Raw genomic sequence first — 27,721 nt, forward strand, 5'->3', positions numbered from 1 at the left:
TGGGGCCGCTCGTGCCGGAGAGCGGCTCCTGGTAGCTCCGCCCCGTCACGTGTGCCGATTCCAGCCAATCAGGAGGCTGGAATCGGCAATGGACCGCACAGAAGAGCTGCGGTCCACCGAGGGAGAAGATCCCGGCGGCCATCTTCAACCGGTAAGTAAGAAGTCACCGGAGCGCGGGGATTCAGGTAAGCACTGTGCGGTTTGCTTTTTTAACCCCTGCATCGGGGTTGTCTCGCGCCGAACGGGGGGGCTGTTGAAAAAAAAAAAAAATCGTTTCGGCGCGGGACAACCCCTTTAAGAAGAAACTGAATTGACACATATATTAGAGGGGTTTTACTGAGTTGAGGCCCATTTAGACACAACGATTATCGCTCAAAATTCGCTCAAAAGCCATGTTTTGAGCGATAATTGTTGTGTGTAACTGCACTGACATCGTGCAGTTTTGGGTAAGCCGTCGCTTATCGTTGTCTTTCAGCGTGCTGAATCATCAGCAGTTATCAGGGATTCACAGCGGGATACAGCTGATACTATTGTTTCAGCTGTATCCCGCTCCCTGATGACAGCTGGGTATGAAGAACAGAGCGGTCCAAGCCTATTCTGCATACCTGGCACGGAGTGCTCGGCTGTATAACAGCCGGGCGCTCCGTGCAGAAAACAGCTGGATGTAGAAGACAAGCGGGGACACCCATGTGAGTGAGCTATGAAGCTGACAAACTGCTCATCTCTCTTCAAACCCCACTGCCTAGGAAAGAGAACAACAAATTTGGGTGATAATTGTGGCGCGCGCGCGGCCGCTGATCGGGTGCTGAGGGAGAACTAGATCAACTGTTGAGTGACTTAGTTTTAGCAAAACTACAAACCAAGAACCCGTCGTCCGTGGAAGCGGGAGCTGCTCAAGGTTGAATCCTCTCCTGATTACTGTGAGCAGAGGTGGCCGAAACGACCCCTATAACTGGGCCTCCACTCACTTGGACTATTGCTCCTGTGTAAGTACAGAAAGGATATTTGGGCGGTAGTCCACGGGACAGCTGGCAGGCGCTATATGCCCGACAGTCCTATCTTTGATATCACCAAATAGCTAAAGTACTGCAGGCTGCCACCACACTGCGAAGCTGTATTATTTATGTAGTACTAGCTGATATACTGGTGCGTTGTGTGTGTGTGTGTATATATATATATATATATATATATATATATATATATATATATATATATACACATACACACACACACACACACAGACAAGGTGATATACCTGTACGTTGTGTGTGTATATATATATATATATATAGTGACAAGTTGGGATCTGCTTGCCACTTTGGGAAACCGGAATGGCCGCCTCACACAAAAACAGGCCCCAGCAATAGAAGTTTCTTTAGGTCTGGCTCCTGCCAGCCTTTATTAACAGCACATCCAACAAGTCATACACAGTCCTCATAAGCTTGGGGTTCACAACCCACGGAGGTCTGTCACTAACCCCTCCTGGAGCGTCTGGAGTGGTCTTCCTCCGTCGGACCGGGTGACAGACCCAACTGGTCCACACTGGACCTCAGTTTGCAGCCTGTCCTGCACTGCCAAACTGTAACTTGCTTCTGGCAGGAACTGGCTTTTATGCAACCAATTCCTGCTACACCCATCAGGTATTAACCCTATCCTTTACTTTCAGACTGCCTGACTAGCACACTCTGCAGGTCATTCTGATACTGCACCACTACAATATATATATATATATATATATATATATATATATATATATATATATATATATATATATATATTTATTTATTTGTGCGTTTCTATATATACTAGGTGATATACTAGTGTGTTCTGTAGGTTTGTGCAATATACATATATTGGGTGATATGCCCGTGTGTTGTGTATGTATATATATATATATATATATATATATATATATATATATATATATACACATACACACACACACACTAGGTGATATAACTGTGCATTGTGTATGTGTGTGAAATATATATATTTTTGGCGATATGCCCTTGTGTTGTGTGTGTGTATAACATATATATACACATAAGATGATATATGTATATAAATGTATATAAAGGGGGTCAAAAAAATGAGCAGAGCCCCACAATCTTATAAGAAGCTGTTCAAAATAAAATCTGTGTTGCCCATAGCAACCAATCACAGCACAGCTTTCACTTTACCTCAGCAGTATAAAAAAATGAAAGCTGCGCTGTGATTGGTTGTCATTGGCAACAAAAATGACAGAGGAAGTTGGTGAGTTTTCGATTTTTAATTCCGGCAGTATTCATTGTCTCGTGTGATGGAGAACGCACATGAAAAATTTAACTCAGAGCGGACCAGAACTGTGGATTTGTATATGACACAAAGAGATTTTGCGTTTTATATAAAAGATATAGAGGATGACATACTATTGTTATTCCGCCAGAATAAAACACTGTTATTTGACATAATGCTCTTACCATTTCACTCTCTATCAAAAAACAATTTGGCCTTCAGAAGAAGTTGTTGTTTTGCTGTACAACTCGGCATGCAGTTACGTCTCAAGTTGGTTTACACAGGTGATCGCAATATTGCTGCGATTTACTAGTCTTTGTTCACGCAATTTTTGAGCGTCAGCTCTGCTTTTTTCTCGCAAACACCTCTCTGCTGCTCGCTATTTTCTCGCGAGAAAGACAATAGGATTTTCTAATATTAATTACACATCGCACAAAAATAACAAGTATATCGCACTGATATTTTGGCACTTTATATAGCTAATAGTGTCCCCTATATCAGCCCCATTGGTAATAGTATTAGTATGTAGCAGAAATGATGATTAATTAGTGTAAAATGTCTATTGATTTGTATAAACTAGATGTATTACACAGCTGTAGTGATTTGACTCTGTAGAGGCTGATAGCGGCATTGTTTCATTATGCCATTGTCCAGCAATTACCATAATGAAATGATGTGTGCTATAACATTAGTCCAATGTAAAGTTCCAATGCAGCCACTCTAGGGTTAAATTACATAGGTATGCAGTTAAACTGAAAGTATATTTTGGGTGTCTCCCTGGCCCTACCCTCCTCTCCTCAACTTCTGAGACAAAGGAACTGGTCTTTGCTTGACCACATGTTGAGGGGACAAAGGCTAGTTTGTACACGGAACCTGAGGAAGCGGGGGGAGGGAGGAGATTCTATATAACTTAACCAATAAAAATAAATATACATTACGTATGTCATATGTTATACGCCCATAAGGGGACAGGTATTATGTGTTTTAATAAATTAGAGCTCTGGGATTGTAACCCCCCAGAGCTGATTGAGATTCAAGACTGATAACTTGTGTCCAATTAGTTTTCTTCATGCGTGCGCATGCCATACTATATAATTAGGAAGCTACAGAATACCCCACATCCTGCTGGAGATAGTCGGATCCAGAACAAGTACTTAAGCCACTGTGGGGGTCACTATTACTACTGGGGCGACTGAGGATGATAATATGACAACTGTGGCCAATGCTGGGGTCATTATTACCACTGAGGTAATTGTGGTAGACACTTACTACTGGGGCCACTGTGGGGGTCATTTTTACTACTGAGGTTACTGTGGGAGTCACTATTACTACTGAGGCCACTGTGGGGTCAGCATTACTACTGGGGCTACTGTGTGTGTGTGGGGGGGGGGGCAGTATTACTAATAAGGCCACTGTGGGGGTCACTATTCCTAATGAGGCCACTGTGGTGGTCACTATTACTACTGGGGCCACTGTGGAGGATAATATTACTACTGAGGCCACTGTTGGGGTCATTATTACAAGTGAGGCCACTGTGGTAGACACTATTACTACTGGATTCTTTGTGGTAGTCATTTTTACTACTGGGGCAACTGTGGGAGTCACTATTACTACTGAGGCCACTGTGTGGGACACTTTTACTGCTGAGGCCACTGTATGGGACACTTTTACTACTGCGACCTCTGTGGAGGTCACTATTACTACTGGGGCCACTGTGTGACACAATTACTACTGGGGCCACTGTGGGGGTCACTATTACTACTGAGGCTATTGTGGGTGTCAGCATTACTACTGAGGGTCACTGTGGGGGACACAATTACTACTGAGGCCACTGTGGTGGTCACTATTACTACTGAGGCTACTGTAGGCTTCACTATTACTACTGAGGCTGCTGTGGGCATCACTATTACTACTGAGGTTACTGTGGGGGTAACTATTACTACTGAGGCTACTGTAGGGGTCAGCATTACTATTGGGGCTACTGTAGGGGGTCACTATTACTACTGAGGCCGCTGTGGGGGTCACTATTATTACTGAGGCCACTGTGGGGGTCACGATTATTACTGAGGTCACTGTGGGGGTCACGATTATTGCTGAGGCTATTGTGGGAGTCAGCATTACTATTGGGGCCATTGTGGGGGTCACTATTACTACTGAGGCCACTGTGGGTGTCACTATTATTATTGAGGCCACTGTGGTAGACACTATTACTACTGGGACCTCTGTGGGGCTGACTGTTACTATTGAGGCCACTGTGTGGGTCACTATTACTACTGGAGCCACTGTGGGAGTCACTATTACTACTGAGGCCACTGTAGGTGACCCTATCACGACTGAGGCCACTGTGCAGGACACTATTACTACTAGGGACACTATTAGGGACACTATTACTACAGAGGCCACTGTGGGGGTCAGCATTACTACTGAGGCCACTGTGGTGGGTCACTATTACTACTGGTGCCACTGTGGGAGTCACTATTACTATTGGGGCCACTGTGGGGTCAGCATTACTACTGGGGCTACTGTGTGTGTGTGTGTGTGTGGGGGGGGTCACTATTACTAATAAGGCCACTGTGGGGGGCACTATTACTACTGAGGCAAGTAAGTGGTCAGCATTACTACTGGAGCCATTGTGGGGGTCGCTATTCCTAATGAGGCCACTGTGGTGGTCATTATTACCAGTGAGGCCACTGTTTTAGACACTATTACTACTGAATCCACTGTGGGGGTCATTTTTACTACTGGGGCTACTGTGGGAGTCACATTTACTACTGAGGCCACTGTGGGAGTCACTATTAATACTGAGGCCACTGTGTGGGACACTTTTACTGCTGAGGCCACTGTGTGACACTTTTACTACTGCGACCTCTGTGGAGGTCACTATTACTACTGGGGCCACTGTGGGTGACACAATTACTACTGGGGCCACTGTGGGGGTCACTATTACTACTGAGGCTATTGTGGGTGTCAGCATTACTACTGAGGGTCACTGTGGGTGACACAATTACTACTGAGGCCACTGTGGGGGTCACTATTACTACTGAGGCTACTGTAGGGTTCACTATTACTACAGAGGCTGCTGTGGGCATCCCTATTACTACTGAGGTTACTGTGGGGGTCACTAATACTACTGAGGCTACTGTAGGGGTCAGCATTACTATTGGGGCTACTGTAGTGGGGGTCACTATTACTACTGAGGCCGCTGTGGGGGTCACTATTATTACTGAGGCCGCTGTGGGGGTCACGATTATTACTGAGGCTACTGTGGGGGTCACGATTATTACTGAGGCTACTCTGGGGGTTAGCATTACTACTGAGGCCATTGTGGGGGTCACTATTAGTACTGAGGCCACTGTGGGTGTCACTATTATTATTGAGGCCACTGTGGTAGACACTATTGCTACTGGGACCTCTGTGGGGGTCACTGTTACTATTGAGGCTACTATGTGGGTCACTATTACTACTGGAGCCACTGTGGGAGTCACTATTACTACTGAGGCCACTGTAGGCGACACTATCAAGACTGAGGCCACTGTGCAGGACACTATTACTACTAGAGACACTATTAGGGACACTATGACTACAGAGGCCACTGTGGGGGTCAGCATTACTACTGAGGCCACTGTGGGGGGGGGGGGGGGGTCACTATTACTAGTGAAGCTATTGTGGAGGTCAGCATTACTATTAAGACCACTGTGGGGGTCACTATTACTACTGGAGCCACTGTGGGAGTCACTATTACTACTGAGGCCACTGTAGGTGACACGATCATGACTGAGGTCCCTGTGCAGGACACTATTACTACTAGGGACACTATTAGGGACACTATTACTACAGAGGCCACTGTGGGGGTCAGCATTACTACAAAGGCCACTGTGGGGGTCAGCATTACTACTGGGGCCACTGTGGGGGTCACTATTATTACTGAGGCCACTGTGGGGGGTCACGATTATTACTGAGGCCACTGTGGGGGTCACGATTACTACTGAGGCCACTGTGGGGGTCAGCATTACTACTGAGGCCACTGTGGGGGTCACTATTATTACTGAGGCCCCTGTGGGGGTCACGATTATTACTGAGGCCACTGTGGGGGTCACGATTATTATTAAGGGCTATTGTGGGGGGTCACGATTATTACTGAGGCCACTGTGGGGGTCACGATTATTACTGAGGCCACTACAAGCTGCTGGGAGAGCTGACAGCAGGAAGCCTACGGAGCAGGTGAGAGGCAGCGTCGTATAGTATGATATTAGCTGTTGTATAAAAAAAACAGCGATATCACAGCGTTAAAAAAAAACGTAAGCCTTTATTTAGGCACTTTATAGCGGTGTATTATTTGTGCAGTATATTGCACTATTATTTGGGCACTTTATAGAGGTGTATTATTTGTGCAGTATATTGCACTATTATTTCGCCACTTTATAGCGGTGTATTATTTGTACAGTACATTGCACTGTTATTTCGCCACTTTATAGCGGTGTATTATTTGTGCAGTATATTGCACTATTATTTAGGCACTTTATAGCTGTGTATTATTTATGCAGTACATTGCGCTATTATTTGGGCACTTTATAGCGGTGTATTTTTTGTGCAGTACATTGCACTATTATTTTGCCACTTTATAGCGGTGTATTATTTGTGCAGTAGATTGCACTATTATTTTGCCACTTTATAGCGGTGTATTATTTATGCAGTATATTGCACTATTATTTCGCCACTTTATAGCGGTATATTATTTGTGCAGTATATTGCACTATTATTTGGCTACTTTATAGCGGTGTATAATTTGGGCACTTTATAGCGGTGTATTATTTGTGCAGTATATTGCAACTATTATTTAGGCAATTTATAGCGGTGTATTATTTGTGCAGTACATTGCGCTATTATTTGGGCACCTTATAGCGGTGTATTATTTGTGCAGTACATTGCACTATTATTTCGCCACTTTATAGCGGTGTATTATTTGTGCAGTACATTGCACTATTATTTAGGCACTTTATAGTGGTGTATTATTTATACAGTACATTGCGCTATTATTTGGGCACTTTATAGCGGTGTATTTTTTGTGCAGTACATTGCACTATTATTTGGGCACTTTATAGTGGTGTATTATTTGTGCAGTATATTGCACTATTATTTGGGCACTTTATAGCGGTGTATTATTTGTACAGTACATTGTACTGTTATTTCGCCACTTTATAGCGGTGTATTATTTGTGCAGTATATTGCACTATTATTTAGGCACTTTATAGCTGTGTATTATTTATGCAGTACATTGCGCTATTATTTGGGCACTTTATAGCGGTGTATTTTTTGTGCAGTACATTGCACTATTATTTTGCCACTTTATAGCGGTGTATTATTTGGGCAGTACATTGCACTATTATTTTGCCACTTTATAGCGGTGTATTATTTATGCAGTATATTGCACTATTATTTCGCCACTTTATAGCGGTATATTATTTGTGCAGTATATTGCACTATTATTTGGCTACTTTATAGCGGTGTATAATTTGGGCACTTTATAGCGGTGTATTATTTGTGCAGTATATTGCAACTATTATTTAGGCACTTTATAGCGGTGTATTATTTGTGCAGTACATTGCGCTATTATTTGGGCACCTTATAGCGGTGTATTATTTGTGCAGTACATTGCACTATTATTTCGCCACTTTATAGCGGTGTATTATTTGTGCAGTACATTGCACTATTATTTAGGCACTTTATAGTGGTGTATTATTTATACAGTACATTGCGCTATTATTTGGGCACTTTATAGCGGTGTATTTTTTGTGCAGTACATTGCACTATTATTTGGGCACTTTATAGTGGTGTATTATTTGTGCAGTACATTGCACTATTATTTGGGCACTTTATAGCGGTGTATTATTTGTGCAGTACATGGCACTATTATTTTGCCACTTTATAGCGGTGTATTATTTGCGCAGTACATTGCACTATTATTTAGGCACTTTATAGTGGTGTATTATTTATGCAGTACATTGCGCTATTATTTGGGCACTTTATAGCGGTGTATTTTTTGTGCAGTACATTGCACTATTATTTTGCCACTTTAGAGCGGTGTATAATTTGGGCACTTTATAGCGGTGTATTTTTTGTGCAGTACATTGCACTATTATTTGGGCACTTTATAGTGGTGTATTATTTGTGCAGTATATTGCACTATTATTTGGGCACTGTACTATACTATCATGTGGATAGAATTAGAATAAACTTTCTATTCCTCTTTTTCTAAACTCTATGTGATTGTCCTGTTGTATATTTAGACTTCCTGGCTCTGTAGGAAGCGAGTATGATAAGTAGTGCACACAGTCCCACGCCTTTATATCAGTATAGAGGTCCCCAGATCTGGGGGTCACTGTACCTGAGACTGCTGCAGCCAGGAGGGTCAGAAACAAGCACCAACTTTCCATCTTCGCCGGTGTCTTCCGCTTCAGCTCTTCCCATTGATCGTGTGATATCTGACTCTTCTGATCATGTGCTTCTTGTATTGGGTGTGAGAGGCGGCGCCAGGCAGAGAGGGGCGCTTCTCCTACAGTAGAGGATACCCTGTATCATACAGACTGGGCATGGAGACGCTGCTCACCTGGCTGCTGCTGCTCCCTGCAGCCTCAGGTATGCAGAGCTTCTCAGGCACTCGGATGTTATTCAGCAGCTGCACTTCCTGGGGGAGAAGTTGCTGTTTTCATTTGCAGCCTGGGAAGTTCTCAGAGTCCCATCCTACAACATCGCCTAACTGCAAGACTGAAACCCAACCAGATCAAGCCCTTCTCACAAAGCTGTAGGCGAAATCCCCATCAGCCTCCTTATTAGAAGCTACTGCTCTCTGTTGACTGCCCCCACGTGGCGCTGTAAAGTATATTACTTCTGCAGTGCATGGTGGTATTTACTTGTGCATTTTGTGGTGGTGCTCTGCGGTGTATTATTTTGCAGGTCATGGGTGTTATGTTCCTTAAATATTTGTGTGTTGGTACTGTATAGTATCTTATCTTTTGTTATAGTTGTAGATATTCTGTAGCCTATGAATGGCCTGTCCTCAGGGTACTGTGCTGCATGCCACTGATATGTAGCATGATACAACTATCTGTGTACTATATGACAGTGCACCATGTAGCGGTATCACGTACGCTGCCTGGCGTCTCCAGGAAGCCGGAAGGAAATGAACACACTATTGAACTATGCGAGCCAATGCATCTTTCTAGAAGAGCTCGGCGGCCCCTTTATTTCAGGACCTGCTTGGGTCCCTGACGCCTTCAGAGCTGTGGTCTGACCGACTAGTTAGGGCGGTGTTCCTCTTTATTTCAAGACCTTCTTGGGTCCCTGATGCCTCCAGTACTGTGGTCTGACTAACTAGTGAGGGCAGTGTTCCCCTTTATTTCAGGACCTTTTTGGGTCCCTGACGCCTCCAGTATTGTGATCTGACTGACTAGTGAGGGCAGTGTTCCCCTTTGTTTCAGGACCTTTGTGGGTCCCTGACGCCTCCAGTACACTTGTCTGACTAACTAGTTAGGGCGGTCTTCCCCTTTATTTCAGGACCTTTTTGGTCCCTGACGCCTCCAGTATTGGGACTTGACTGACTAGTGAGGGCAGTGTTCCCCTTTATTTCAGGACCTTCTTGGGTCCCTGACGCCTCCAGTATAGTGGTCTGACTAACTAGTTAGGGCGGTGTTTCCCTTTATTTCAGGACCTTCTTGGGTCCCTGACGCCTCCAGTATTGTGGTCTGACTAACTAATGAGGACAGTGTTTCTCTTTTTTTCAGGACCTTGTTGGGTCCCTGACGCCTCCAGTATTCTGGTCTGAGTAATTAGTTAGGACCGTGTTCCCCTTTACTTCAGGGCCTTTTTGGGTCCCTGACGCCTCCAGAGCTGTGGTCTGACTAACTAGTTAGGGCGATGTTCCCCTTTATTTCAGGACCTTCTTGGGTCCCTGACGCCTCCAGAGCTGTGGTCTGACTAACTGGTTAGGGCTGTGTTCCCCTTTATTTCAGGACCTTCTTGAGTCCCTGACGCCTCCAGTACTGTGTTCTGACTGACTAGTTAGGGCGGTGTTCCCCTTTATTTCAGGACCTTCTTGGGTCCCCGATGCCTGCAGTATTGTGGTCTGACTAACTAGTGAGGGCAGTGTTCCCCTTTATTTCAGGACCTTGTTGGGTCCCTGACGCCTCCAGTATTGTGGTCTGAGTAATTAGTTAGGGCGGTGTTCCCCTTTATTTCAGGACATTCTTGGGTCCCTGAGGCCTCCAGAGCTGTGGTCTGACTAGTTAGGGCGGTGTTCCCCTTTATTTCAGGACATTCTTGGGTCCCTGAGGCCTCCAGAGCTGTGGTCTGACTAGTTAGGGCTGTGTTCCCCATTATTTCAGGACCTTCTTGGGTCCCCGACCCCTCCAGTATTGTGGTCTCACTGACTGGTGGGTGGTTCCTCTTTATTTACCTATAATAAAACGTGATGCCATCTGGGTGCCTGGTGGCTGCTAGCGCAGTGACTACATACCTAGGCCGGGCGTGACGTGAGGAGGAAGTGTTTGGTGATATGTGACCACAAGTACAGTGCAAGGAGAGTAGGTCAGGGTTACTATGCACACAGTGTATCTAAGCCTATCCTGTGTGATACACCCTCCAGAGAAACACATACAGCTACATGCCTTATCATGTAAGGTCACTGAATTTCACTCTAAATAAGCTTCAGAGACCGTGTGCTACTGAGCTTATGTATCTAAGCCTATAATGTGTGATACTGTGTGCAAAGCTATTGTATCTCATCTTATCACGTGTGATTCTGCCTACTGAGCTGCTGTATCTAAGCCTACTACTGTGTTTCCCCCCCAAAAAGACCTACCCCAAAAATAAGCCTTGCCCTGATTTTCAGTGAGGGAGCGCTAGAAATATAAGCCCAACCCCAAAATAAGCCCCACACTATGTGACCAAAAAAAAATTACCTAGCAGGCGCCGTCCGTGTCCCTCCAGCTGGTCTCCGGCGTTCCGTCAGGCTTCCTTGCAATACTGAGCGCTAACAGAAGACCGCTTGCTTGTAATGGGGGTTTGTAAACCCCACTGCCTCCAGCAAGCGATTGCTCTGATTGCTTCCCAAGTTTCCACGGCTCAGCCGATTACTCAGCGCTCGATGAACCAATCACAGCGATGCTTGAGATTGGTTCATCAAGCGCCGCAATGATTTGCTGAGCCGCGGCGCTCAAAAAACCAATCAGAGCAATCGCTTCCTTGAGGCGTGGTTTACGAACCCCATTACCAGCAAGCGATCTTCTGTAACTGCTGAGAACGGCAAGGAAGCCTCCAAGAACGTCGGAGACTAGTGGGAGGGAGCCGGATGGGCCATGCTAGATTTGTATTAAACATCCACCGAAAATAAGACCCTGTGCCTCTTTCGGGGCCAAAATTTATATAAGACAGGGTCTTATTTTCAGGGGAACACAGTATGTGTGATACTGTCTGCAGAACTGTTGCACCTAATCATATAGTGTGTGATACTGCCTACTGAGCTGCTGTATCTAAGCTGATTGTGTGATACTGTCTGCAGAGCTGCTCAATCTAATCATATAGTGTGTGATACTGCCTACTGAGCTGCTGTATCTAATCCTATTGTTTCTGATAATGCCTAATGAGTTGCTGTATCTAAGCCTACCTGCCTGCAGAGCCGCTGCATCTAATTCAGTTATGTGTGATACTGTGTGCAGAGCTAGTGTATCTAATCCTATCCTGTGTGATAGTGCACACTGAGCTTCTGTTTCTTATCCTATCCTGTGTGATACTGTCTGCTAAGCGTGTATCTAATCCTGCCATATGTGATACGGTCTGCTGAGCTGTGTATCTAATCCTGCCATGTGTGATACTCTCTGCTGAGCGGCTGTATCTAATCCTGTCATGTGTGATACTTCCAGTTCAACCGTGTATCTAACCCTGCCATGTGTGATACCGTATGCTGAGCGGCTGCCATGTGTGATACTGCCTGCTGAGCGACTTTATTTAATCCTGCCATGTGTAATACTGACTGCTCAGATGTGTATCTAATCCTGCCATGTGTGATACTGTCTGCTGAGCGGCTGTATCTAATCCTGCCATGTGTGATACCGTCTGCTGAGCGGCTGTATCTAATACTGGCATGTGTGATACTTACAGCTCAACTGTGTATCTAATCCTGCCATGTGTGATACCGTCTACTGAGCAGCTGTATCTAATTGTGCCATGTGTGATACTGACTGTTCAGCCGTGTATCTAATCCTGCTATGCGTGAAACCGTCTGGTGAGCAGCTTTATCTAATCCTGCCATGTGTAATACCGTCTGCTGAGCGGCTGTATCTAATCCTGCCATGTGTGATACCGTTTGCTGAGCGGCTGCCATGTGTGATACCGTCTGCTGAGCGGCTGTATCTAATCGTGCCATGTGTGATACTGACTGCTCAGCCGTGTATCTAATTCTGCTATGTGTGAAACCGTCTGCTGAGCGGCTGTATCTAATCCTGCCATGTGTGATAACGTCTGCTGAGCAGCTGTATCTAATCCTACCATGTATCTTACTTTTTGAGCAGCTGTATCTAATCCTACCATGTATCATACTTTTTGAGCAGCTGTATCTAATCCTACCATGTGTAATACTGACTGCTCAGATGTGTATATAATTCTGCCATGTGTAATACTGTCTGCTGAGCGGCTGTATCTAATCCTGCCATGTGTGATACCGTCTGCTGAGCGGCTGTATCTAATCCTGCCATGTGTGATACCGTTTGCTGAGCGGCTGCCATGTGTGATACCGTCTGCATCTAATCCTGCCATGTGTGATACTGACTGCTCAGCTGTGTATCTAATCCTGCTATGTGTGAAACCATCTGCTGAGCGGCTGTATCTAATCCTGCCATGTGTGATAACGTCTGCTGAGCAGCTGTATCTAATCCTACCATGTATCATACTTTTTGAGCAGCTGTATCTAATCCTACCATGGATCATACTTTTTGAGCAGCTGTATCTAATCCTACCATGTGTAATACTGTCTCCTTAGCCATGTATCTAATCCTGTCATGTGTGATACTGTCTGCTGAGCGGCTGTATCTAATCCTGCCATATGTAATACCGTCTCCTGAACCACTGTATCTAATCCTGCCATGTGTGATACCGTCTGCTGAGCGACTGTATGTAATCCTGCCATGTGTGATACTGTCTGCTAAGCCATGTATCCAATCCTATCCTGTGTGATACCGTCTGCAGAGCCGTGTATCTAATCCTATCCAGTGTGATCCTGTCTGCTGAGCTGTGTATCTAATCCTACCATGTGTAATACTGTCTGCTAAGCTATGTATCTAATCCTATCCTGTGTGATACCATCTGCTGAGCCATGTATCTAATCCTGCTGCGTGTGTTACCGTCTGCTGAGCAGCTGTATGTAAGGCCGGCTGTACACGGCCGTGACTGGCTCCGCCGCGGAGAAGCCCGTCACGGCGCCCCCCAGAGACCCAATACTTACCAGCGGATCCGGCGTCCTGGGTCCCGCATCATGCTTCGGCGTGACGCGCCGCAGCGGCATGTGACACACCGGCGCGGCATGTGACACGCCGGCCACGTCACAAGACACACCCACAGCGTCACATGACGCGCTGGCCACGTCACATGACGCGCCGGTCGCGTCATATGACGCGGCGGCGGTGGGCGGAGAGGCGATTTCACGCTATCTTCCGCTGTGCCACAGCGGAAGATAGCGTGAGCAGACGGCTTCCATTGACTGCAATGGAAGCCGGCCGCACGTACACCCGCAGCATGCTCTATTTGGACGGGAGATTTCACGGTGCGGAATTCCGCGATGGAATTCCGCACCGTGAGCATTGAGCTATTAGGTTCAATAGAACCTAATAGCAGCGGGCAACGCAACGGATTTCCACCTCGTATTACGCAGCGGAAATCCGTCCGTGGGAAGGAGGCCTAATCCTGCCATGTATGCTACCGTCTGCTGAGCGGCTATACCCCTGCCTGACTTCCTGTGGTGCAGTCCAGCTTCTGTGTACGTGATTGCAGCTCCTTTGGCTACCTCGAGGGACTTTTGCTCTTTGTTGGCAAGGGTTAGAGGGAGGCCTGGTGGCTGCCAGTGCAGTGACTACATACCCACGCAGGACGTGACGTGAGGAGGAAGCTGCTGGTTATCCTATGCACACCGTGTATCTAAGCCTATCCTAGGCACATCGTGTATCTAAGCCTATCCTATGCACACCGTGTATCTAAGCCTATCCTAGGCACACCTGGTATCTAAGCCTATTTTAGGCACACCGTGTATCTAAGCCTATCCTAGGCACACCGTGTATCTAAGCCTATCCCATGCACACCGTGTCCACAGTCTCCACTCTCCGGGCCAGCAGAGGGCGGGGATGTACTGCCAACGGCTACCCAGGAAGGATTGAGGAGATCGAGCCAGAGGCGCAGTGATGTGCCTTCTGCACCCCTCCTAAGGTGGCTGTCAGGCTAACCAGGCTGGGGGACAGCAGCCCTCCGGGACCTGGGCTACAAGAAGTTCCAGCAAATGCCCTCCTAGCATCGAGGACTGCGGACACTGCGGCCCCTGGATCATTCAGGATAGCTGCAAACGCCCAGGAGTAACTTGAGGCTTATAGCACCATCAGAAAGATCCAGGAGGGGTTCCAGGCAGCCAGAGGCCTATAAGGAGGCTCAATACAACCAGGTCATGCAGGGGTTAAAAGGAGAGATCCTCACCCTGCTTGAGAGGAGGGTGGCCATCTCTAGGATGCAAGTCTCTTTGCAGAGAATTTGGGGGATGGTGACCGGTTTGAAGAGTCTCAGCCGAGTCTGGCTGGGGTCTGTGATGTTACATACTACCCAGTGTCCAACATGGAGCAGGCCTCTGCTGGAGAGCAGCGGATAGTCAGCAGTCCCTGCGCAGTGAGCTTCCAACCAGGCAAGGTACCCTCATTTCAAGCTCAGACTCCTGTAGAGAAAAGGGTGAGGACAGCGGCCCGGAAGGAAGGTTAATGGTGTACATAAAGCACGTGGAATCCCCTAGAGAGTCTCTGTTTTAAAAAAGGTGGCAAAAAGACCACCCATGTGGAGTACCGGTACATCAGCCTCCCAGGGCAAGCCTCTGAACCAGGAAAGGGAGGTAGCTGTATTGGTAACCCACTTGTCCGACCCAGCCTGGACCCTGCTAATGTGGGTTCAGTGCACAGGAAGGGGGAGAGTGCTGGACATCCCAGTTCAAACCCCCCTATCCAGGTTCATAGTAACAGGAGGGGTGTCTTTTAAGTTTGGGGGTCATCTAGCCTCGGGTGACCCAAAGATATTAAAAAGAGCTGTGGGAAAAGTGGCGGGTCATTTGGTGTCATGTGGCCTCCAGTGGGGTCCTGTGGCTCAGAGTAGAGGGGTTGCCCATCGACGGGTGCCCCAAAAAAGGAGACTGAGAGGGTGGAGGTCATTCAGCATCGGATGGCCCTTGAAGGGCTCTGTGGTAGGCCTAGGGAGAGGGGGTTGCCCAGCAACGGGTGATCCCAAGCAATCCAGGAAGGTGGAGGAAAAGAGGGTCATCTGGCATCGGATGGCCCCAAAACAGCCCTGCGATTGGCCCAAAAAAGAGGGTTGCCCATGTGGCCCCACTGTTAAGATGGCAGATGTGGGGGGTGGTTTGGCATTTGGGACCCCCTAAAATCCCCAGTGAGGGGGGCTGCCTGGTGATGGGCTACTCATGTGAAGCTATAAATGTAGTGACGGGTAGCAGGGCTGAAGGCTGTAGGGTTCATTTCCCGTAAAAATGATCGCGAAATTTCCCACCATAATTTTTTGGCGGACTTACATGGGGTATGGCTATGGTGGTGGTGGTGGTGGAGGGGGGTCAGGGCTGAAAGACGTCTCATATGTGTGGCTGGAAGTCCATTGTCTTATGTTATTAAAGAAAGGGTTGGGGCTGGGTTGTTCCTCTGCAGGCGTGGGGGGACGTGCAGTGTTAAATGTTTGGGTATCTGCTACCGGAGAAGTATTTGGGAGAGGTAAGAGAAAAAGCAGCGCATGTACTGGTGTAACTAGTGAGGAGAGAGAGGTAGGTGTGTCTGTTAGAGTATTCAGCTGTTCCTAAGTGATACTCAAAGGGTATTGAAGCCTTATCAGTCAATGAATCTAAATTTGGCGGTGCACCAGAGAAGTCAACACAGGAACACCTGTCAGTTTCTAGCGTTCCTTCAGTCATAGGCCGCCTGCAGATGGCCGAGTCGGATCCCACTGCAAGAATTCTCGCAGCGGGACCCAACCCGAGCCCCTGCAGGGACCAGCGAGGTACTCACCTCTCCCGCAGCTCCGGCTCCTTGATGTGTCGGCTGCCAGACAGCCGGCGCATGCATAGAGCGGAGCCGGCGGCCGGGGAGTGACATTTCTGTGCGGGGCTCTGTGAGCCCCGCACAGAAATAGAGCATGCCGCGATTTGTTTTCTGCGCATGATTTCGCGCGGACAAATCGCGGCCGTCTGCCTAGGATTGTGTTTTCTAACGCAATCCTATGGCAGCTTCCACTGGCGGAAATTCTGCGGGAAATCCCACTACGGAATTTCTGCCCGTGTGCAGGGGGCCTTACTGTTCCAGTGCAAGTGGTTATATAGTATAACAACCACCACGAGGTTAAACAATTCAAAATCTACAGCATGTGTGATACTTAGTAAAACATTACAAATGTTAATTATGACAAAGCTGCATGCTCAGCATCTGAGACCCTGTTAGTGAAATTTCAGTATAATGTGGCTTTTGCACACGTAATTCCTGCTATGCACACGGCACAAATATTCTGTACATGACACTACTGCATAAAATATAATTTAATATTTTCCCATTTTTTTGAATAATACTTTTACCTAACGAGTATATCTTTATCGGCTTGAGTGAAGGAGGAATCATGGGAACCTGTTCACCTACTAGGGCTACTGCCCTATAGGACTTTCTTCACCCCATTTTCCATCAGGACTGAGGAAAACTTTCCCTTGTAGGTGGCAGTATATGTAATGCATTGGATATACATCATCATAGGGCTGCGGTCTAGTGTGTACCACCCTGGTTACCGTATTGGTCTAGCGTGTACCACCTTGGTTACCGTATTGGTCTAGTGTGTACCACCCTGGTTACCATATTGGTCTAGCGTGTACCACACTGGTTACCGTATTGGTCTAGTGTGTACCACCCTGGTTACCATATTGGTCTAGCGTGTACCACACTGGTTACCGTATTAGTTCCTTTCCTACAAAGCTTATGGAATATTGGGAGGTAGCATAAAGCTACTCTGAACAAGTAGCGAGGCACAATAGTAATATGGATGATTCCCATGAGCCATCCCCCAATGGATTTAACCCAATCGGCAGGATTAAATACTGAGGACGTAGTGGCAGCTTGTGGGGCTATTACTTGGTGCCCCCTTGTGCCGCTCTGAGATAATTAGGTACTAAGCTGTGTTGATCAGTAACCACAGTGATCTGGGATTGTACTGTCTGCGTTTGATTAACCAGATCCAATACTGCACATATCTGATCCTCCAGGTAGTCGGTGACTTGCACTACTTTGTCCCACATCTAAAGGAGGGCGGGATATATGAAAAGCATACTGAAGCCCCTCTTCAATGGATTCATAGAAACAACACAAGGCTTACCATTGGGTGCAGCATGATTGTCAGCTCTCCTAAGGGGTGTTTAGGGATAGTCCTATACGATAATTTCTTATGTGTAAGTATGAAGTTGGCTGGTGTGAGCCTCGCTAGGATGCAGACCCCTGTCATGTTAGGGAACCACTTGTCTGCTTCATGTCGGCACACTATCAGACTATTAACGGCGACCTGTCCGTCCGTCCGTGGGTAGGTGGGTTACATGCTCCGCCCCCTGATCACATGACGGTGACCTCATCACAGGTCCTTCAATTTATTAAAAACATGTAGAGCCAGACAGCGGCCGTGTGCTTACAGCAGGGGTGTGGCTATAGGGGATGCAGGAGATACGGTTGCACCTGGGTCCAAGAGCCTTAGGGGGCCCATAAGGCCCCTCGTCTCCATATAGGGAGCCCAGTACTATGAATAAAGCGTTTTAGTTGAAAGCCCTGTTACAGGTTTTGCTTTGGGGCCCAGAAGCTTCAAGTTACGCCTCTGGTCCCACAGTCACCTGTGTGGGAAGAGTTTGGGGTCACATGACCAGGTGGTGATCAGTGTGTGCAGGACTCTGCTGTGCTGCTTGTTTTCCCTGTTGTATGCGATGAAAAATGTATGTAGCAGAGCTGTATGTGACGTTCATGTAGCAGAGCTGTATGTGACGTTCATGTAGTTGAGCTGTGTGTGACGTGCATGTAGCAGTGCTGTGTGTGTGTGACGCGCATGTAGCAGTGCTGTGTGTGTGACGTGCATGTACCCTGTTTCCCTGAAAATAAGCCAGTGTTTTATATTAATTTTTGTTCAAAAAGATTTCACTTTTTTACATGTATAGCTGCCTGGACACTATCTAAATTGACTTTTTTATTAACTGTAAGCAGGGCTTAAAGGGGTTGTCCCGCGCCGAAACGGGTTTTTTTTTTTTTCAACCCCCCCCCCGGTCGGCGCGAGACAACCCCGATGCAGGGAGGTAAAGAAAGCTTACCGGAGCGCTTACCTTAATCCCCGCGCTCCGGTGACTTCAATACTTACCGCTGAAGATGGCCGCCGGGATCCTCTGTCTCCGTGGACCGCAGCTCTTCTGTGCGGTCCATTGCCGATTCCAGCCTCCTGATTGGCTGGAATCGGCACGTGACGGGGCGGAGCTACATGGAGTCTGCATTCTGCACGAGCGGCTCCATAGAAGACTGCAGAAGACCCGGACTGCGCAAGCGCGGCTAATTTGGCCATCGGAGGGCGAAAATTAGTCGGCACCATGGAGACGAGGACGCCAGCAACGGAGCAGGTAAGTATAAAACTTTTTATAACTTCTGTATGGCTCATAATTAATGCACAATGTATATTACAAAGTGCATTATTATGGCCATACAGAAGTGTATAGACCCACTTGCTGCCGCGGGACAACCCCTTTAATTTTGGACAAGGGCTTATATTTCAAGCATCCTCAAAAATCATGGAAAATCATGATAGGGCTTATTTTCAAAGAAACAGGGTAGCAGTGCTCTGTGTGTGTGATGTGCATGCAGCTGAGCTGTGTGTATGTGTGACGTGCATGTAGCCGTGCTGTGTGTGTGTGTGACGTGCATGTAGTGGTGCTGTGTGGCGCATTGTGCCACAAGAAACATTGGTGCTATTATTTTCAAATAATTACTAATCAAAATACTAACGACCACCTGTCCGTGAGTGACTATCTGAGTTACATGTGATGATGTCACTGTCATGTGATCAGTCACCGGGGCTCTGAGCTCCACCCCTGATCACATGATGGTGATGTCATCACAGGCCCTTCATTCCTGTGCACTGAATAAGGGATTTCATGTGATCAGTCACCGGAGCTCCACACGCATATTAGCCTTTTACTCCCACCTCTACACGAGCCAACCTAAACAACTAATCACTGTGAATCAGCCAAACCAAATAACCAATCACTGTGAATGAGTAAATCCAAACAACCAATCAGGTTGCGAGTGGTGTGGAGTTGGGGAGTAAAAGGCTAATATGCACTCCACATGGCTGTTGTCTGGCTCTGCTGGTTTAGCACCTGTGATGACGTCACCATCATGTGATCAAGGGCGGAGCTCAGAGCCCCAGTGACTCATTACAGTTCCTGTAAGCATATAGCTGCTGTCCGCCTCTGTTAGTTTGTACCTGTGACCAACTGCAATCCCTTTCACTATATTATATCAGTAAATGGCGCATTGTGCCACCAGAAACACTGGTACTATAATTTCTTAATAATTACTAGTATAAATACTAACGGGAAAGACTGCTGCAGAATTCCAGAATGGTAGAGTTGGGAAAGACCACCAGGGTCATTGGGTCCAACCCCATGCTCAGTGGAGTATAATTAAGAACTTTTTTTTTCTCTATTATGCAAACATGGTAAAGTTTATGTGTTCCTCTAATCAGAGGTGTTACCCCTTTTAGGCCTCCTGCACACAATGGGATCGTATATGGTATGCGAGATCCTGCAGCGGGATCTGACCCTGTGCCCAGCAGGTGACCCCACATACCTGTCCGAATTCTTCTTTATCTGTACTGCAGAAGCGCCGGCCGGCACGCATGCGCAGTACAGATTTTGCTGCGCCGACACTAAGAGATGATGTGGATCTCGCAAACTTTCTGCAATGGTGATAGTGGAAGGGCTGCGAGATGGACGGCTTCCATTGACTGCAATGGAAGCCGTCCAGGCGGATACCACACAGAAATGGAGCATGCTTCTATTTTTCTGCAGTGAGCGGAAATCAAATTTGTCCGTGTGCAGGAGCCCTTATACAAGGGGGTGATTTCCAGCACTGAGGGAGGGTCATCACACGTCTTCCTTGCTTCCATCTGTTCTTCTGTTATCCTCTTTGGCGTGACGCCTTTTCCCCTAATGTCTATACATTGGTTTGGAAGCACGCAGTTGAGTATTAACCAGGGTCCTGTATCCGTGCCCCGACCTGCAACGTATATCTGGGCTCCTACCATTACCTGTAGTGGAGTCAGGTGCATCCTTGACCAACTGATAGTTCCCCTTGCTTCAGAGGTCCGGCCACATATGGTCTTCGAGGCTAGCAGGCTACGTGTACATATCCAACAGCTCCTGATATTTGATCTGTCTAAACCCATCAGCAATAACTTCATGGTGCTCCACAAACTTATTGTCCCAGTCCTCTTCTAACAAGTCATTGAGGCCCTTTATATCAGGAACTATGCAGAATAATAAAAACAGACTTGTGAAGATTGTTGAGGTTCGGGGGACATTTCCTTGCAGCGGTCGACGTGGATCCAAGTGTCCTTGCAGTTTGATGGAACTAGCGATTGTTGGCTGGAGCTGCTTGGGATCATCAGCTCTCCATTCCAAGCTTTTTTTGACATGTGTTTTGGGGACAACCCAGTCTCCTGGAAGCAAATTATGTGACCCCCTCTTTTGTCTGGATGTGGAATTGAAGAGAACCCATATCTGAGTGGCTGTCAGCTACTTGTGTAAGGGACCCAAACCGGGACCCCTCTGGGAGGGCCTGAGGGTGGGGGCTGGCGGGGTTGCCCATGCTTTTTAGGTATTTGTGTATGTGGGCTGTGGCTTATTGGTGTTATGTCATGTTTTATGTCTTATTGTGTACTGTGTGTATTATGTGTGTTTGTGGGTGGTTGGTATTATGTTTTGTGTTATGGATGAGTGGGTGTATGCGTGAAAGGGTTTGGTCGGTGCCCTGCGGGAAAGGGAGGAGGTCTGCATTTATTTTATTCCTTGTATGTTTTACAAATACGTTTGGTATTTGCTGGCAGTGGACTCGGGGATGGGTATAGGGTATATGGGTACGGGGTGTGGGTTTATGGGTGTGGGTAGAGGGTATATAGGTATTCAAATGTTGCTGTTATTTTGTTATCCTTTGTTATGCTTTTTACTTTTATAATAAAATGCTGTATCTAATCCTATCCTGTGTTATACTGTCTGTTGAGCCATGTATCTAATCCCATCATGTGTAATACTGTCTGTTGAGCCGTGTATCTAATCCTATCCTGCGTGATACTGTCTGCTGAGCCGTGTATCTAATCCTATCCTGTGTGATACTGTCTGTTGGGCTGCTGTATCTAATCTTATCCTGTGTGATACTGTCTGCAGAGCCATATATCTAATCCTATCCTGTGTGATATTGTCTGCTGGGCTGCTGTATCTAATCCTATCCTGTGTGATACTGTCTGCGGAGCCATGTATCTAATCCTATCCTATATGATACTGTCTGCGGAGCCGTGTATCTAGTCCTATCCTGTGTGATACTGTCTGCTGGGCTGCTGTATCTAATCCTATCTTGTGTGATACTGTCTACGGAGCCGTGTATCTAATCCTATCCTGTGTGATACTGTCTGCGGAGCCATGTATCTAATCCTATCCTGTGTGCTACTGTCTGTTGAGCCGTGTATCTAATCCCATCATGTGTAATACTGTCTGTTGAGCCGTGTATCTAATCCTATCCTGCGTGATACTGTCTGCTGAGCCGTGTATCTAATCCTATCCTGTGTGATACTGTCTGTTGGGCTGCTGTATCTAATCTTATCCTGTGTGATACTGTCTGCAGAGCCATATATCTAATCCTATCCTGTGTGATATTGTCTGCTGGGCTGCTGTATCTAATCCTATCCTGTGTGATACTGTCTGCGGAGCCATGTATCTAATCCTATCCTATATGATACTGTCTGCGGAGCCGTGTATCTAGTCCTATCCTGTGTGATACTGTCTGCTGGGCTGCTGTATCTAATCCTATCTTGTGTGATACTGTCTACGGAGCCGTGTATCTAATCCTATCCTGTGTGATACTGTCTGCGGAGCCATGTATCTAATCCTATCCTGTGTGATACTGTCTGTTGAGCCGTGTATCTAATCCCATCATGTGTGATACTGTCTGCTTTGCTACTTAATCTAATCCTATCCTGTGTGATACTGTCTGCGGAGCCATGTATCTAATCCTATCCTGTGTGATACTGTCTGCAGAGCCGAGTATCTAATCCTATCCTGTGTGATACTGTCTGCAGAGCCGAGTATCTAATCCTATCCTGTGTGATACTGTCTGCAGAGCCGAGTATCTAATCCTATCCTGTGTGATACTGTCTGCTGGGCTGCTGTATTTAATCCTATCCTGTGTGATACAGTCTGCTGAGACATGTATCTAATCCTGTCCTGTGTGATACTGTCTGCGGAGCCGTGTTTCTAATCCTATCATACTACCTTGTGAGCTGCTGTATCTAAGTCTATCAGGTGTGATACAGGGCAGCAGCAGACGTGTCTTTCTCTCCTATACATGATAATGACGGCTGCATAACAGGACAAAACGAGACCATTGATATCTATGGAGTTCAGTGGTTTCGTTTTCACTGCTGGGACTTCCTGGCGGCACTGCTGGGGTCCTTCCCTCATGCAGGGAGGATCAGGCGGCACGTATGTCCTGCGGGAATATTCCAACTGAGTTTGATCTGTCAGCGAAGGGGAAGAAGTTCCTCTCGTTCAGGCGCCGCTGCTCTCTGTGCCGCCGTGTGTTTTTGCCCAAAGTCTGCTGAGCTGTGTATCTAATCCTATCCTCTCTCATCTGTTGGGTTTATGTATCTAAGTTTGTGCGGTGCGGTACTTATCCATGGAGTGATACTTTGGAGAGTTCCTCCACAAGTGATCTAGGATTGTGGATTAGGAAAAAGCGCAGATGCCAGAATAAGTTTAGACACAAGTTGAGACCCCATTAAAGGCATTTGTTCCCTGTCCACCAATGTCCGATCATTGGGAATCCAGCAGTTCAGAGAATTTCACATCCAAATGCCCCGTGAGACGGGAGTGGACATGCACATCGTTGACCACCTCTCCATTCACTTCTGTGGGGCATGTAGAGATGGACGAGCTCGGCAATCTTCCTCCATCCCATAAAAGTAAGTGGAGTGGCGCTCAAGCATGCGCACTGCCGCTCCTCATCTTGGGGCATTCAGGGGTGCTAGTTTTGGGATTGCTGGGGACTCTAGAGGGTAGACCCCAGGGATCAGATGGTTTGCAGTTCAGCAAAGCGCCAGTTTCCAACATTCCCTGAGCTAGGCAAGGTTTTCACTTAGCCAGGACCCTTCCATTCGCAAGGAGACCACATTATCTTTTAATTAACCCCTGTTTCTCTGGCTATACAATCAGATACTGCGGTACAATAGGGTTCATGGTCCTGCCATTCTGACCCCATTTCCATCTCTTACAGGGCGCTTTGAGGTCCGCTCTCCAGTTACAGCATTGGTAGCAGAGGTGGGATCAGATGTTGTCTTGCCGTGTACCCTATACCCAGCGCTGCCCGCGGTTGGGCTACAAGTGCGCTGGTTCCATAACCTCTATACAACTGTTGTCTTCTTGCTGAAAGATGGAATTGAGGATCGTCAGCAGCAGAGCGCAGGTTTCCGGGGCCGAGTGTTCATGAAGGAAAGGCCTGAAAGTGGCAATTTGTCACTTCTTCTGCACAAGGTCCAACTTTCCGATTCCGGGAAATATCACTGCTTCGTGGAAAATTCCACCGCTACAGAGGAGGACGAAGAGGCTTTCATGGAGCTCCGTGTTGTGGGTCAGTCATCCTATGTTAACCATAGATGGGCTCAATAAGTTCCTGACATAAAGCTGCTCTACAAGCCACATACTGGGGCCGCAGAGAAGGGCGAGCTCGTAGGGTCTTCTGCTGGGTCACCACGGGAGAAAGTGACTTCTATCTCAATAGGTGCCCTAGATTAACCCAATATATCACTAAATGTAAACTGGGCTCCCACAATGCATTGCTCTAAGGTACTAGGGATCAGGATTTAACATTTTCCTGAATGGAGAAGGCAGCATGAGTCCAAGACCGGAGTGCCTGCTGACCCCATGTAAGTCTTCTCAAGAGCCGCGGTATTTCAGAATAAACACGGTTGAGGTGGTCTGCAGTGGTCTCTCTCCACTTACAGCATGCGGATTGACGGCTTTCTCCCTGCTTTTGTGTACAAGAGAGCTATCATTCTGCATCCTGCCGGTGGGGAACGTCCGGCGCAGCCGCCTCTTTGACTCAAGAGTTCAGTCAAACAGTCACACTTCAAAGTGCTTTTATTCTAAAACTCCCCAGTGATCTGGAATATAGCTGCAGAATAGAACAAATGGGTGGAGCAAAACCTGTGTGGTAGGAGTGGCCTAAAGAATAGGCAAGGGCCGCGTGGGTTTGAAGTGTAGAATTTATTACAGAGGCACCGCTGGCTGGATACTGGATGTTAGTGAACAGAAACTCCTTGGGGCTCGGTGCATGGCTCTAGAGGCAAATCATTGGAACCATTAGGTTCAACTTCTCCTTCATTGCTAAACAGTCAGCATTAAAATATGCGTTTCGGGGCGACAGCCCTTCTTTAGGTCCGCTGAATTACATACAGTCAGGGACCTGATGAATGCAAGGTCCCAACTGGTGAAAAGAAAATGGGATGTCGGTCGGTGGGGGGGGGGGTGTGGCAGTCAGTAATGCAGCGATAGCTTCCCGTTAGGACGGCTGTTGGTCGGTGGAGGGTGCGACGGTCAGCAGTGCAGCGATAACTTCCCGTTAGGACGGCTGTCGGTCGGTGGAGGGTACGACGGTCAGAAATGCAGTGATAACTTCCCGTTAGGACGGCTGTTGGTCGGTGGAGGGTACGACGGTCAGCAATGCAGTGATAACTTCCCGTTAGGACGGCTGTCGGTCGGTGGAGGGTACGACGGTCAGCAGTGCAGTGATAACTTCCCGTTAGGACGGCTGTCGGTCGGTGGAGGGTACGACGGTCAGAAATGCAGTGATAACTTCCCGTTAGGACGGCTGTTGGTCGGTGGAGGGTACGACGGTCAGCAATGCAGTGATAACTTCCCGTTAGGACGGCTGTCGGTCGGTGGAGGGTACGACGGTCAGCAGTGCAGCGATAACGTCCCGTTAGGACGGCTGTCGGTCGGTGGAGGGTACGACGGTCAGCAATGCAGTGATAACTTCCCGTTAGGACGGCTGTTGGTCGGTGGAGGGTATGACGGTCAGTAATGCAGTGATAACTTCCCGTTAGGACGGCTGTTGGTCGGTGGAGGGTGCAGTTTTTGGCTGTAGATGGATGTAGCGCTTTTCTAACTACATAATGTACACGGCTGTGTGATTGGCCAGTGCTGATCACATAAACCACTCAGGCCAATCAGAGAGCAGGATTAGTACATTGTGGTCTAACACTAGCAATGCATTGTGGGGATTAGTTAGTCACTTTATTGCATCGGCCATCATGAATTGCCAGTAACGGGACCTGGAACCAGCGGATCGGAGGGACAGCAGAGAACTACTGCAGAAAACGAACCCCCCCCCCCCCTTCCATAGAAAGGTTGTCTGAAGTGGGCGACCGCCTCCACCGTGACAACGCCTTTCAAGCAGATTGCTGAGTGGTTGTCACGGCTGCCATAATTCCTATCATCTATGTATAGTAAAAAGTGTCATTGTGTAATAATAAAAGTGGCGCACGACAGCTTCCGAGTCTGTCCTTAGTCCCAGCAATGTGCAGTAACCCTCTGCTTCCCATAGGGTCGGGGTCGCCACCGCTGCTCGCTGTTGCTCTCCAGGGCGGTGCCGTGGTCGTCTCCTGTTCCTCTGATGGTTGGTTTCCAAAACCAGCGATGTTCTGGAAGAAGGAAAATGGAGACCTGGAAGCAAGTAATGCGGATAATGACACAGACAAGATGGAGCTCATCCGTGTGACAAGTCGTATTCGTCTGAATGCCTCCTCTGAGGGAGCGGTCTACTGCGGGATGAGACATCCTGTGACAAGGAAAGAGACCGGCTCATATGTGACAGTCTCAGGTTTGTGTCTGAAAGTAAAAAGGATTATTCCACCTATACAAAACGAAAACGCTTAAAAGTTTGTGTGTCCCCCCCCCCCCCCCCCGGCCGCCAGTCTGTAGGAGCAAGTTGGCTTTTATTGGAGCCCCGATAGAGATTGTCACCCAGGTTGCTGAATGGTAAAGTAGCCCAGATAGTTGGCGCTACATCCGATAGATCTGCCATTCATGTGGGAGCTTTAATGGCGCACATGTCGATTGTGATGGGGATTCCTTGAAAATCAAACATATATACTTTTTTTTTGCTTATTTTCATTAAAATGGTGCTTTACCCGCCTGCAGACAGTCAGTTTGTTAGGTTTTTTTTTTGCTTTTCTACGGCGCACACGGTGCAGTAACGATGATAACTCGAGAGATCCCAAATATATATGTTTTTTAATTATGTTTTACTACTTTTAGAAAATGAAATATCTTGAAAAAATAGCTTTCTGTTACCACCTGCTAACCACCAAAACGTTTTTATTTTCACACTAATGGTGCAGGGGGGGCTGGTTTTTGCAGGGTGAACTGTAGTTTCTAATGGTACCATTTTGGGACACGTAAAACGTTATTGGGTTGTTTTTTTTATAGAATTTTTATTTGTTTTTGGTGATGGAGTGAACAAATAAAACATAATTTGGGCATTGTGTATCTTTTTTTCTGACGGCATTTACCATGCAGAATAAAAAATACACTATTTTAATAGATCGGGTACCAAATATGTTTATGTTAAAACATAAATATTTAAACTTTTAATATTTTTTTATTATTGTAATGATCAAACAATTATTTATTTTTACTTCCCACTAGGGAACTTGAACTTGCGATCCTCTGATTGCTTGTGCAATCTACTTGGTGACATCGGGAGCCCAACCTGTTGTGTATTTAACCTAAGCCTATTAAGCCCTGCCACAGATGGGGCTTAATAGGAGAAAATCAACCAATTGGTACCCTGTAATCTCTTTGTAGTAGCCATTTGGGGGA

At 47.1% G+C, this 27,721-nt stretch overlaps 2 protein-coding genes across 5 annotated transcripts in view; one reads left to right on the forward strand and one right to left on the reverse strand.

The window, feature by feature from the left end:
* The window catches only part of LOC136580636 (butyrophilin subfamily 2 member A2-like), a 55,547-nt gene extending 46,477 nt beyond the window's left edge, over positions 1–9,070 (reverse strand). For both annotated transcript variants that reach the window (XM_066581356.1, XM_066581357.1), the window contains exon 1: positions 8,660–9,070. In XM_066581356.1, the coding sequence (XP_066437453.1) occupies positions 8,660–8,708 (49 nt within the window). In that variant the 5' untranslated portion in view covers positions 8,709–9,070. The remainder of the gene's footprint in view (positions 1–8,659) is intronic.
* LOC136580635 (butyrophilin subfamily 1 member A1-like) overlaps positions 1–27,721 on the forward strand; it is a 53,352-nt gene that overhangs the window by 14,482 nt on the left and 11,149 nt on the right. For 2 of the 3 annotated variants that reach the window (XM_066581354.1, XM_066581353.1), the window contains exons 3-5: positions 24,117–24,160; positions 24,273–24,470; positions 26,445–26,720. In XM_066581354.1, the coding sequence (XP_066437451.1) occupies positions 24,326–24,470; positions 26,445–26,720 (421 nt within the window). In that variant the 5' untranslated portion in view covers positions 24,117–24,160; positions 24,273–24,325. Of the gene's footprint in view, positions 1–8,699; positions 8,911–24,116; positions 24,471–26,444; positions 26,721–27,721 lie in introns of those variants that run through there. The other variant, XM_066581352.1, reaches the window with a different exon arrangement.

This window comes from Eleutherodactylus coqui, chromosome 10 (assembly GCF_035609145.1).
Source record: "Eleutherodactylus coqui strain aEleCoq1 chromosome 10, aEleCoq1.hap1, whole genome shotgun sequence".
In the NCBI taxonomy this organism is placed as follows: Eukaryota; Metazoa; Chordata; class Amphibia; order Anura; family Eleutherodactylidae; genus Eleutherodactylus; species Eleutherodactylus coqui.